Below are 12,636 nucleotides of genomic sequence, written 5' to 3' on the forward strand. Positions count from 1 at the left end.
TTTCTATGAAACTACAATTGACTGGTCTGTCGATCATTGCTAGAAGGGCGACAGTCAGATGGATTAATCTTTATGTGAGAGGTGAATTTTTCTTGTAAATTATTTCTCTATTGTTTGAGCGTTAATCTATGTAATTGATATTGATGTACATTTTCATCCCCTCTTGGCACGGTCCTTTGCTAGCGATGGATTACTCATGCATAGACAGCACTTCTGATCCTGTTTGAATTAGCTCTTTCTCCCTTCCTTTCTTTTAGACGTGCAGAGCCGTTACCTTTCAATGGCGCTAAATTTCAAATAAAAAGGTCTCTCTGTAAGCCAAAATCAAATACAATCAAGTACTAAATCCTGTTTGAATATTTTCTTATGATTGACATAAATGCTGATATCACCAGCAAATTGGCTTGAAATTTGGTAGATATCACTTTGTGATTGCTAAATATAGAAATCGTATAAGTATTAAAAATCGTGAGCATCACACAATGTGAAAGGAATTCAATGTAAAAATTCAGGTCAAGCAAGGGCAGCAAAATACTGTTCAGTGAGCTACAATACAATGCTATAGAAGAAGCTGGTCATCGTGTTTAATACATCCGGGTTTGTATCGACACCTTGATTGTATCAATTATTTAAAAATCCAACATCTTGCTGGATATTTAATGTGAATGCAGATGATTCCATGTAGTAGTTGTATCGATGTATTACTGGGAAATTTAAATTGCTGATATATTTTCTGCTCAGTCTAAAAAGACAGAACCAACATTGTGATCAGTTGAAGCATAGCACCTATCTATGATGGTTTAAATGAGATATGTTTTTGAAAATTATTTACATTATTTAACATTGATTTTCATCAATTAAACCTCAATATTTGATGACGCTAATTCATTAACCTTGAATTTTTTTAAGGTTTTCAAAGAAGTTTTTTTTTTGGGACTTGCGACACTTTAAAGTCATTTGAGCGCCGGGTAAAAAGAAAATGAAAAATAGTTTATATAGCTCGCATTACAAATTCCAAAGAAAATGGACACGTTCACAAGGAATCAGAAGCAGATACAAGAGCAATATGTACATATATATATATATATATATATATATATATATATATATATATATATATATATATATATATATAAAATATATATATATATTAATCCTTGTAGCTAATCTGAAACCACCTGGAAGTACCACACTGACACAGGAAATACAAAAAGGATTCACTAAGGGGGTTACAAAATAAGCATTCTATCCAAAAACCTAACATTTACATAGTCCATAATGGAGAAATTATCTACAACGGAAAAAAAATTATCATCTTTCACAAAAATACTAAATACATCCGTTTCCCTCTCTTCAAAGGACCCCAGACAGGGCCCGGGCGAAACCAAATGGCACCATTCCAAAAGAGAAAAAAGACACATTCATATGGAAGGGGAAAATGATTTAGGGGGATTTAATAGCAACGCTGTATACAGATAAAGAAATTGTCTGTCACCAGGATCCAACATTCCCCCACCTTTAGGGGAATTCCAGCCACCCCATATAACGGGTATTTAAAATGCCAAAACATCAAAAAGCATTCATTTCATGTAAAATAAATAAATTAAATGAGAAATAAATTGAGGGGCTATTCAATGACATTTTACCCTCTCTAAGTCTATGTTAACAGAAAAGAATAGTTTTATGTTGATTATTTCCCTTTAACAAAGACAAAGAGGAAAATATTTTCATACAGAAGTTGAATTTAAAACGGTTGTAATTTTTTCCCATAGACGGATTTTGGTGGAGTTTTCGTGGGAGACCAAGGACATAGTCTAGTTTCCTTAGAATATAAATTCGCTTGGTACCAATTTCTTACGGGCCAAACCCTACATTTACTGAACTAGTTGCCATTTGTTCATGACAGCATTTCCAAGATAGACCTTTTGCGAATTTTTAAACACAATATTTTCAAATCTTCCAGGCACTCTTGGCTTTAAAAAAAAATATAAACTCTCATAATCTATCAAATGTATTCTGTTTTCAACAAGTTTGCATCGGAGATGAGTTTTGATTCATTCATTGAACAACAGATAAATCTTTTAAAGATTATCTATTTGGTAATGCAACTGAATATGCTAAAAGTTGCATATGTAGCAATAACTGCAAGTCCCGGACTCAGTAGTTACAATGATTTACATGGCTGGTGACATGTCTGTCAATAAAAAGCCTCAAGTTGGTTCACCCAAAACTATTGTGACCACCAAACTTTACAGAAAGTTTCTTCTGGTCTTCATAACAATCGATGTCTGACGATTGACAACACTTGTATTGCATTTGGAATTTCACATGGGTCCTGTCATAACGTTCTGACAAACTGCCTTGAGATACAGAAGATTGCGGCAAAACCGACTCCCCTTAAAAACAGATCACAAAAAGTGAGTAGATATTTGCCAAGAATTCATTGATGAAAGTGAGGAGGATGCATTATTTTCGGAAAAGATCATTACAAGACATGGGTCTACAGTTATGATCTAGAGAAGACGCAACAGTTCACCTCATGCCAAACTTCTAAACAAGAGGATTTTACACAACAGATCAGGCCATTGAAGGCAATTCCAAAAGAGGATATACAGAGTGATTTAAAATTAACTCCCTATTTTAAAATACTTATAATTTATTCAAATATTGTAATATTTTTCTCATTTTTGGTGTTCCTCGATGAATTACAATTATATCTATGTTCTCATTACCTTTCCTGACCTGTCAATTCGTTTGTGTATATTCATTGATATATGTCAATTAAATGTATGTTCTGTGAATTTGTTTGAAATTTCAAAGCCCTACAAAAATGGCTGGATGTCTTACCCTTCAAGAACGCCCCAAATTAACGGCACATTATGAAGTTTGGGGATCCTTTGTTCAAGTCCAAAGATGGCAGAGAACCATTAAAGGAAGACATGCTCAAGTTGATACTCAGAGGATAAGAACTTATGAAAAACTCATCACCACAGGACCTGTGGCTGATGCCCTAGGAAGCGGTTGCCTTACCACTTCTAGAGACCCTATGATAGCAGTGCGAGCTGTTCAAAGAAGGTATAGCCAATTTGGGGCGTTCCTGGAGGGTAAGACGTCCAGCCATTTTTTGTAGGGCTTTGAAATTTCAAGCAAATTAACTGAACATATATGTATCGTTCGAAAACGTCAATTCGACAAGCAGCAGTGGAAAATATGCTCTTCTTTTTCACTGAGTACAAAATATGCTTTAAAATTACTTAAATGGCATGCTTGGAAACCTCAATATTGTCAAGCACTCTCTGCCGAAACTGCGACGTCCATGCGGAATTTGGAGACATGATGTTGGTTTGATATGAAGATTGGTCTGATCTTTTTTTAAATATCCTCTTGAGTAATAAAGCGGTGTTCCACATACTTTTTTATGGGATTAGTTAAAAGAGGGTTTACTAAACCAAACCAATGACTTTGGAGGAACTTGATGGGCGACTTTTTAAAGTTATGACTTCCATCTCACAAGAGTTTCTTGTGAAATCGATTGATGCGGTCTCTGGTGGGCCTGAGAAGCTGGTTCTTGGGTGTAATTTGAATTTTTCCCTCTTAGTTGAGTTTCTGGGTCTGGGGAGGACTTTGATTGGTTTCAGACAAAAAACAAAGATATATTGTTGTTCTTTTTCTACTTCCCTTGAGATGTCCTCGGTGGTTATTCCTAAATGTTCTTCATTTTATTTTTTCCTGGCATGATATGCTCTCAATTTGTTGCAAATTGCGTAGATTTATTTATTTTGAGTAAGAAAAACTATATTTGGTTTCTGGTAAAGATACAAAATATGTTGTCTTTTTTTCTATGTCAGAAAATCATCCGTAATAAAAGTCATGGAAATCTGCAGCTTCTCATCTTTCTGATTTGTTCAGTGGTTATCATGGATACACACTCCAGCATAGGAAAATCTTACATACAGAAGAAATACATCTACACTGGCCTTGGATTGAGTGACGATGTACACAAACAGGTATGTAGTATGGCGTGATTGACTAATGAGTTTGGATATAAAGACGAAAACCTCAGATCTAATTAAATAAATATGATTGCTCAGTAGTGTGCCTGTGTTCTTTCAATTTCCAATAAGTAATAAATTGCCATTGGCAAATGATTTCAGTTTGTTGACAACATGCTCCCTAGTTGATTTATTCATGCCAGAAAGTGAAAAGTCTGAAGAATGTCTCATGAGGTATCTCAGAAAATGGGTCTCGATTTTTATGTCCATTGCCTTCGTCTTTGTGTCTTTGTTACTTAGACAACTTTCAAACTATAAGTTAAACTTTTGTTCTTTCTCCTTTATTTTTCTTTTTTTTATTGTTTTGTTTTTTTTGTTGGGTTTTTTGTTGTTTTTTTTTTTTGTTTGGTTATTTTGTTGGGTTGTTTTTTTTCTCTTTTCGTTTCAAGGTTCCCGATACTCCTGTATATCATGATAGAAAGGGAATCGTTGATGAGGATTGATATACACTGTCAAAGGCACTTACTAATGTTAAAGATAGCGTTTGACTGCCACACTATAAATGACCTAGGGCTCTGTATTCATGTTGATGATCAACTTGTATAAGATTACTATAGTTTCCATAATTGAATGTATGATATGTGAAATAACGTTGTATATAAATATTACTCTGTGATCGTCTTCTACAGTCAAAGCAGTCCCTGATTTTCCCTTTTTTGTTGTTGTTGATAGCATTTATCTTTGTTCGTTTCCAGTTCCAGTCTTTAGCTTACAGCCGATGTTGATGCTCAGATAAAGGATAATTTTGCGACATACTCTTTAAGAACTTAAAAGGACCGACTACTTTGGATGGAGTCAAATATGTAGCTGTTTGATCACCGTCTTTATTGTGAAATAATTCACACCATAACATCCATATGTAAACTATTCTAGGGTTTTTATATGATTTGATTATTTTGCTTAAATGTGACCAGCCTCCTGTTCATACTGTGTTCAGGTGAAAGAAAATAATCAAAGAGAATTCAAATTAAAATGAGACACGAAATGTTGAGATTTTTTCATTTTAAGAGACTTTGATTCGATTATCCCAAATTTAGACCTAAGCCAGGTCTCACATATTTGACTTTACACTTAATTTTCAGCAACGTGTTCATCCAAACAAAATACATTTGTACCTTGGTAGAACAATGATGGTGGGACAAGCCTAAATACCCATTAAAACCGAATTTCCAGGGAGCTAACCAAACTCTCATATATATATATATATATAATATATATATATATATATATATATATATATATATATATATATATATATATATATATATATATATATTATATATATATATATATCTTTCATGGACACACACATACACACAAGTATACACACACACACATTATTCACGAACTAGGTCTAGCCGAACTCTCGCTTGCTGTAGGCTTACCTGAGTATAATGTGGGCTAATGCATTGTATTTGGAGATATTGAATGTTCCACGCCCCTCTTATAATTGATTAGGGTCTTAAAACTGCCTGCTGTAGCTGGCAAATTTTACTCCAGGCAAAAGAGGGCGAGAGAAAAAAATGAAAGAATTTTGAGAACCTCTGTTATAACCGAGTCCCTTTTGTGTCCGGACCTGTTATACATGGGTTCCACTGTACCACTTTCAGGCAAATATTTTCTCATGATTTTGCAGTCAGGAATCATAATTCTCTTTTTTTCAGATTGTTAAAGCAGATGATATCTGGGGCTTCCTTGAAGACATATATTTACCCTTTATTATGCCTATCAGAAGTCATAAAAATTACTCAGAGTCATTGAAATTCTTCAGTAAAATACGGCAACTTCGTGTGATGCCTACGAAGGGTAAGTAAACGAAACAATTAGATTCAGGGGGAAATATGAAAACATGACAAAAATATAAAATAGAGTAAGGCAGTAACAATAGCTTGTAAGATAATAAATTGATTGACAGTACAATCTGGGGGTAAGGGGGAGGGAGAGGAGGAATAGAGATACAGTGTAACATGCATTCGTCAAACTACATGGGATAGCCGGAAAAGTTCATTGAATCCGTGTTTCGACGAAAGATGAACAAGGCTGTAAGACAAGGCACACAGACTGATGTAGCCTAGTGTACAAGTATGGATAGAACGAGCCATTTTATGAATAGTTCTGCTCACTAATCAGCCTTTAAAAATTAAAGGTAAGTTTTGTGAGTTGGCACGTTATATCCGGCTGGCGGATGTTATGAGTTTATTTTTAGCTAAACAGATAGCAACCATATAATCTCAATGTTAGCTACAATCCAGGTCGCATAGATTGATGACGTCACCCATGCCTTTTTGTTGGCAAAATAGTGAATATATGTAAGAAAGCTGTTCTTACGCTAAGATAGTCTGCAGCATATGTGGTTGAATTGCCCAATTTTAATTGTTTTACATGGATTGAACCAAGCTCATAGTCTGCAGCATATGTGGTTGAATTGCCCAATTTTAATTGTTTTACATGGATTGAACCAAGCTCAAACGCTGGTAGTGCTCATTTTTTATTGCTTCCACATATGAATTTTGATGTAGTGAGCTCGATTTGGGAACAACATATCTTAAATCTGATGTTGAAAAAGAAGATAGATGGCTCACTATCAATTGCTCTAGTGAGCTCGACTTTGGAGAAAAATGCCCTTTTCTGATATTACATATCACACTGGACTAGTGGTAAAGATGACAGATGCCTCATTGATGGGCATATTCAATCAATGTCACATTCTTAAAAAGTGTGGTTTGTGAGTAAAATTAGTAACATTCACCATTCGTCGTTTGCTCCACCTTTTTTACATCTACCAATTGAAAAAGATTTGATTTGATTTAATCAACTAAAATGTGGGTGAATTTTGGGATAGCAAAATCTTCCGCTTTATAATCGCATGGACAACCTCTCTTCGTCATTTTTCCTCTAGCTTTTGAAGGTGTTTTTTTTTTTTTTTGAAAGATCATCTCAAAAAGGCTCTCTTGTTTGATTCTGTATTACTTCTGAATTAGGCCTTGTTTTTATAATAAGATAATGGTTTTTTTTTACGGAAAAAATAAAGATACTTATATCATTATGAGTTTGGGTCAATAAAAAAACCGACAATCGGCCTACAATATAAGAAGCTCCGCCATATATCATTAACTACTGATTCAGTCTCTTAGACAAAAGACACACCACCAAGCCATACAGTGTAGCGCGGGGTATGGCATGAGAGAATGTGGGGGATGAAGGGAGGGGGGAAGGCAATAGGGAAGAAAATAATTGTGATGTCAAAATACTGGTCCCTATCTCATTGGAAGTGCAAAAACACTCTTCCAGAGGACCTTGTTCAAATGATCTTTTAGTTTCCGAGTGATGGCATCTTATTTTCTAGTCGAGATATATGCTGGTTGTCAATAAAGATCATATTAAGAAATTAAGGAGAAGACACCGGTGTAAAAGATAGAGAACTGAACAAGTGTGTATGGAAGATGCTAGACAAAGCAAGAAAGATATTTACAAGAAAAAGAAACATCCCAAAAAATCCGTCGACCTCGACTGGGGATCGAACCTCAAACCTATTGAATACAAATCACAGTAATTAACTTTCTGTTCGTGGACATCGTCATGTTTTATGATGTTATGTTTAGTCAGTATCAGGCTATTAAAGTTCACAAAGGCTGCGACACACATCTCTCTCTCTCTCTCTCTCTCTCTCTCTCTCTCTCTCTCTCTCTCTCTCTCTCTCTCTCTCTCTCTCTCTCTCTCTCTCTCTCTCTCTCTCTCTCTCTCTCTCTCTCTCTCTCTCTCAAGGTTGTCTCAGTTTAGTTCATAGAAACTGTGAAACTGTTCGTGGATTCTGTGAAAAGTTTAAAGATAGACATTGGAAACTGTTTGTGATTTAAACCTGTTCTGATGAATGTTGTCGAATGCATGTTTACAACACTGTATCTTTGAATTCAATAGGTTTGTTGTAAAACTGAAATACGAAAGAATGTTTCATGTCTGTTCATATGTTCTGTAAATAAAATAGTATATGTCTATAATCATTACGTGGCATATATGACAACCTATAATATTTCATAAATATATATAATAATATATATATTATATATATATATATATATATATAATATATATTATATATATATATATATATATATATATATATATATGTAATTTAGGACAATCTCAGACATATTTTGATTGTCCTGGGGTCCATTTATCTAAACACTGCCATTGTCACTACCTGGACACTGTGCTCCTTCTTTCATCTATCTTAATTGATCCCTTTGTATATATAAATGAGCAACGAAAGTCATGATACCTCCTTAGTTTATATCAAAATGTAAATATAGACATTATGATCTGTCCTGTCTCCAGTGGCGTGGGGCCATTGGATCGAATGGTGCCAGGCACCATACCAATCTTTTTAAAAATCATTAACAGCATAATTTAATTAAAAATAAAACTGAGAGATTTTAACTCCATTGTCTTTCGCCAACTCGCCAACAACATACTGCCTTTTTAGTCTCCACTCTATAAGATTCCGAATCACGCACTGCGCCGACTCGTGTGTTGGTGACATCACTGCGCGAATTCGTGACTGAATCAACACCGTGGTGCAAAGCAATCCAAGCTCCAGTTAATGCTCTATCCATTAGTATCGCTACAGCTGATTGAGCGAGAAACTAGGTCGAATTATACTATCTTCAAATAGCGGAAAACCCCTCGACTTGTGCCAGGATCTGAGAGCTCCACCGTTGGACTGGGGGGCTGTGCCAAATTAGGGTAACTTCGGCCACCCAAAATATTACATTAACTGTCAAAAACACTGAACATTGTCAAGTTTATTTGTAAGCAGCAAAGAAAAACAACATAAAACTTTAAAATATGACATATCAAAATCCCCCCCCCCCCCCCCCCCCCCCCTCCCCTCACCTCTTTTTCACGATTATTGAATAAAGTCTTTCTTTGCAACGAAGCATTGTGGACGAATTTACCAACATTTTTCTTGCTCGTAGTGTCGAGTTGATGGTTACGTGTGTATGAGTGTTTATTTGTGTGTGTGTGTGTGTGTGTGTGTGTATGTGTGTGTGTTTGTGCGTGTGTATTTGTGTCAGTCAGAGAAAGAAAGCGAAGATTGCCAACAGTTATACTTTTGGTGTGTTTTTAGATTTTTTAAGTACTTAAGTGGAGTGATTTTTTCTTTGTGATGCTTTAAGATCTGAATCTACCTTTTATTTGTGCAATCATTAATCGTATTCCATTGATTTCCATTTTTGAGATATACTTTGAAGTTTTGTTTTTAAACAATGAATTACAATGAATCAAGTTGACTCTTTACTTCACCGACCGTTTGGGAGATTGACACTAGATGACAAATTAGAAATAAAAAGACTAGTTCCTCACCAACCAACTGATTTTGAATTAACACATGTGTGGAAAGCTCGAAAACGCTCTTTTTCAGTGACATGGTATGACAGGCATGAATGGCTCACAGTTTAGGAAAAAAAACGTTTCTTTTGTTTTTATTGACGACTTTTTACAGATACAACAAACACTGACAAATCATGGACATTTATAGGCTATAGTGACCTTAACGACTTCCATCGTATTTCTTGACCTCCTGAACGTTGTTTTAGCACCCTTAAAAGAGTGAAAAATTTCTTGCGAAATTAATGAAACAGGAGCGGTTAAATTCGTTAATGATTCTGTCAATTCACAAAGCTGAAATAGATGCCAAATGCCATTCCAGATTTCAATAAACAAATTATAAAAAGATTTGCAGAGATGAAACATCTCCGTGCAGATTTTTTTACAAGTACTAAAAGTAAGTAATTTCTGTCATATGTTTTTTTTTTTTCTCTTTTGATTTACATTTATCACATATTGATTGCATTATCTACCAAATCCAATGCTTTAAATGGTGGACAAAGAATAATTACAAAGACCTTTTCATACGGGACTTGTATCTCAGTGTTGTGGCTTGTTGTTTTCATGAATTATTTGTTTTTGTGAGTTTTGTCCACTCGTAGAAACCATCGACCCTCCCCCCACCCTGCCAAAAAAAGAGAGTTTTTAACATGTGCTCTCTCCTCTTAACCGTGTTCACTGTTTTAGAATTTTGTTTTCTTCTTCTAATCATGGCACCACCATATGCCGTCAATACGCCACGCCGCTGCCTGTCTCTATCAATATATTAAGTTGTTGCCTATTTTGTAGGTATTGTTTTGTATTTTTGATAACAAGACTCAATCCCCCAAAAAACAAATCAACAGTTCTGGCATATTAAGCTGGAATTGGGATACCCAACTTATGTATCTAATGATGATTTCGTCCAAGATGATAAAGAAGAACAGATCTAAAGATCATTTAACTATAAGCCGAATACAAACTCCCGGCGTTGGTCAGCAATCACTCCATAAACTTCTTCAGGCCCATGAAATTGTGTAAAAGTTCGTAAAGATTTGAATTAGCCAAATGCTTCAGTCTGACCGTGCTGTTTTTATTGCTTCAATCTGCCATCTAGCATCCTGTTTCAAAAAGTATTATCAGTAGCTTCCCTCACGTGAGTTGAGTCAATGAGTCAAAGGATGTTTGTGCTATTACCAGGCCACTATAAAGCTCCGCTAGTTATATTCTTGACCATTATATCGTCGATATGTTCAGATATATGAAACTGTTTGTACAATGTCAAATTTACTGCTAAAGGGCTTTTGTTATCATATGTATGGTCGACTTTTGATTTTTTGACTCACTTTGAAATCTTAATTTTGTTTGCCTAACATCAAAATGCTCGAAGATTTTGTCAACTATTCTGCTTACCTAAAAATTATTTGAAATGGTGTAAAAAAAATAGAATTTTAAAAAATTTCAGCACTTCTAAGTCTGGAAGAAACTGAAACATCAATATTTTATTTTTTCAGATGGTTGTGTGGGAGCAGTGACCCCTGAGCTTGTTAAGATCAGACGACATTGTTATCAAACTTTGATGGCAGATAATATGGAAACACGAAATTTCACATATAACTGGAAAAATACCGCTGCCGCCATCATAGGTGAAGAGATAACAATTGCAGAAGCTATCTTTTTATACACTGACTACAGTATCGAGTCTGATTTGGAAAAGCTAGGGATGGATCATCCTTTAGGAGGGTATGGTAAATAATTGTTGTTACTGTTGTCATTATCCTCATTGTCATCATTGTTGTTATTAATATTATCATCATCATCATCATCATCATCATCATCATCATCATCATCATCATCATCATCATCATCATCATTATTATTAGTAGTAGTAGTAGTCGTAGTTGTAGTAGTAGTAGTAGTAGTAGTGGTAGTAGTAGTAGTAGTAGTAGTAGTAGTAGTAGTAGTAGTACAGTAGAACATGAAAGTAACGTACTCGGAAATAGCGAGTAAAATCTAAATCCCCGTTTTTTTCTCTTATTTGAGTCAATAAAATTAGCATGCAAGTAGCGAGTATGAAAAAGAGGTCAACTCGGAAATAACGAGCATTTCCTGCCCAGCCTAGGACTTCGAACGAAGTAAAGCAAAACACCAGACAAGGGCGATTTAAATATTTTTAGCCTAGCTTCTTTTCTTTTCTTATTTTTCGTTACGAGTAATATTATTACATAGTAGCCTAGTCTAGAGTACATTGTAGGCGAAACAAATTTGGGTGGGGGGTTGGTGTGTGTGTTTGTGTGCGTGTGGGGTTCAATTATTCACCCAATGTGGTGCCGCGCGAGGTAAGCACTGGCAGCCAACATGTCAACATGCCTCACTTCGCAGCATCGGTCAGCGAGTCGCATTCGTTAACGAACGACACGATCAGCGAGAGAGGGGAGCGTGGAACCATCATTTCAGTGGGTCAGTGATTGAGTGATGCGCTTGCTTACCTCATCAAACATGCCTAGTGCATACAAACACTCGCACACACACATACATGAAATCTTGATGGAAATGGAAGGGGTGGATCAACTTCAAACTGTGGCCATCATTACGTAGTTAACGAAGGCCGTATTCAACCCCGCCCTCACCCCACTTTATCCACACACAGTCATTTGCACGCACGCGCGGCACACACGCACAAACACACACACACACACACACACACACACACACACACACACACACACACACACATTGTCTTTCCATCTTTTTGTACGGCCGAGAGACCTTTCCTGGCAACTCGGGAATAGCGAGAACTCGGAAATAGTAGTGCTGGGTCGAGTTTGAAACGATCAAATCGAGCGGGTTTTCGATCGAGTCCTCTAAAATCGAGTCGGTTTCGGGCGGGTTTCGAGTCAGTGACGTCATCGAGCAGTGATTCGTTTGAAAAAAAAAACACGAGCAACTCGTTTGCCACAGGAAACTTCACATACCCCTCCCTCTCTTATGTCTGTGGCTGGCTTGACTGCAGCTGGTTATGATGGGGGCTGCCAGATGGCCAAGTTCAAAATTGGTTACTAAGAAACGCTTTTCTATTATTATTCATTTTAAAAAAAATATTTTATTTAAAAAAATGAAAAGATAAGTTTATCCAACTGTAGTCGATTGTTTTGTTAATCAAAACAAATGAGTTTTTCAAGGGAGTCAGAATGCTTGTGGTGTTTGGCTATTTGGG

At 35.9% G+C, this 12,636-nt stretch overlaps 1 protein-coding gene across 1 annotated transcript in view; it reads left to right on the forward strand.

The window, feature by feature from the left end:
• LOC144979723 (uncharacterized) overlaps positions 1–12,636 on the forward strand; it is a 122,812-nt gene that overhangs the window by 89,875 nt on the left and 20,301 nt on the right. Inside the window, exons 38-40 of the mRNA XM_078926677.1 lie at positions 3,849–4,007; positions 5,717–5,858; positions 10,934–11,162. Of these exons, the coding sequence (XP_078782803.1) occupies positions 3,849–4,007; positions 5,717–5,858; positions 10,934–11,162 (530 nt within the window). The remainder of the gene's footprint in view (positions 1–3,848; positions 4,008–5,716; positions 5,859–10,933; positions 11,163–12,636) is intronic.

This window comes from Berghia stephanieae, chromosome 9 (assembly GCF_034508935.2).
Source record: "Berghia stephanieae isolate SIO BIC M18660-M18661 chromosome 9, UCSD_Bste_1.3, whole genome shotgun sequence".
In the NCBI taxonomy this organism is placed as follows: domain Eukaryota; kingdom Metazoa; phylum Mollusca; class Gastropoda; order Nudibranchia; family Aeolidiidae; genus Berghia; species Berghia stephanieae.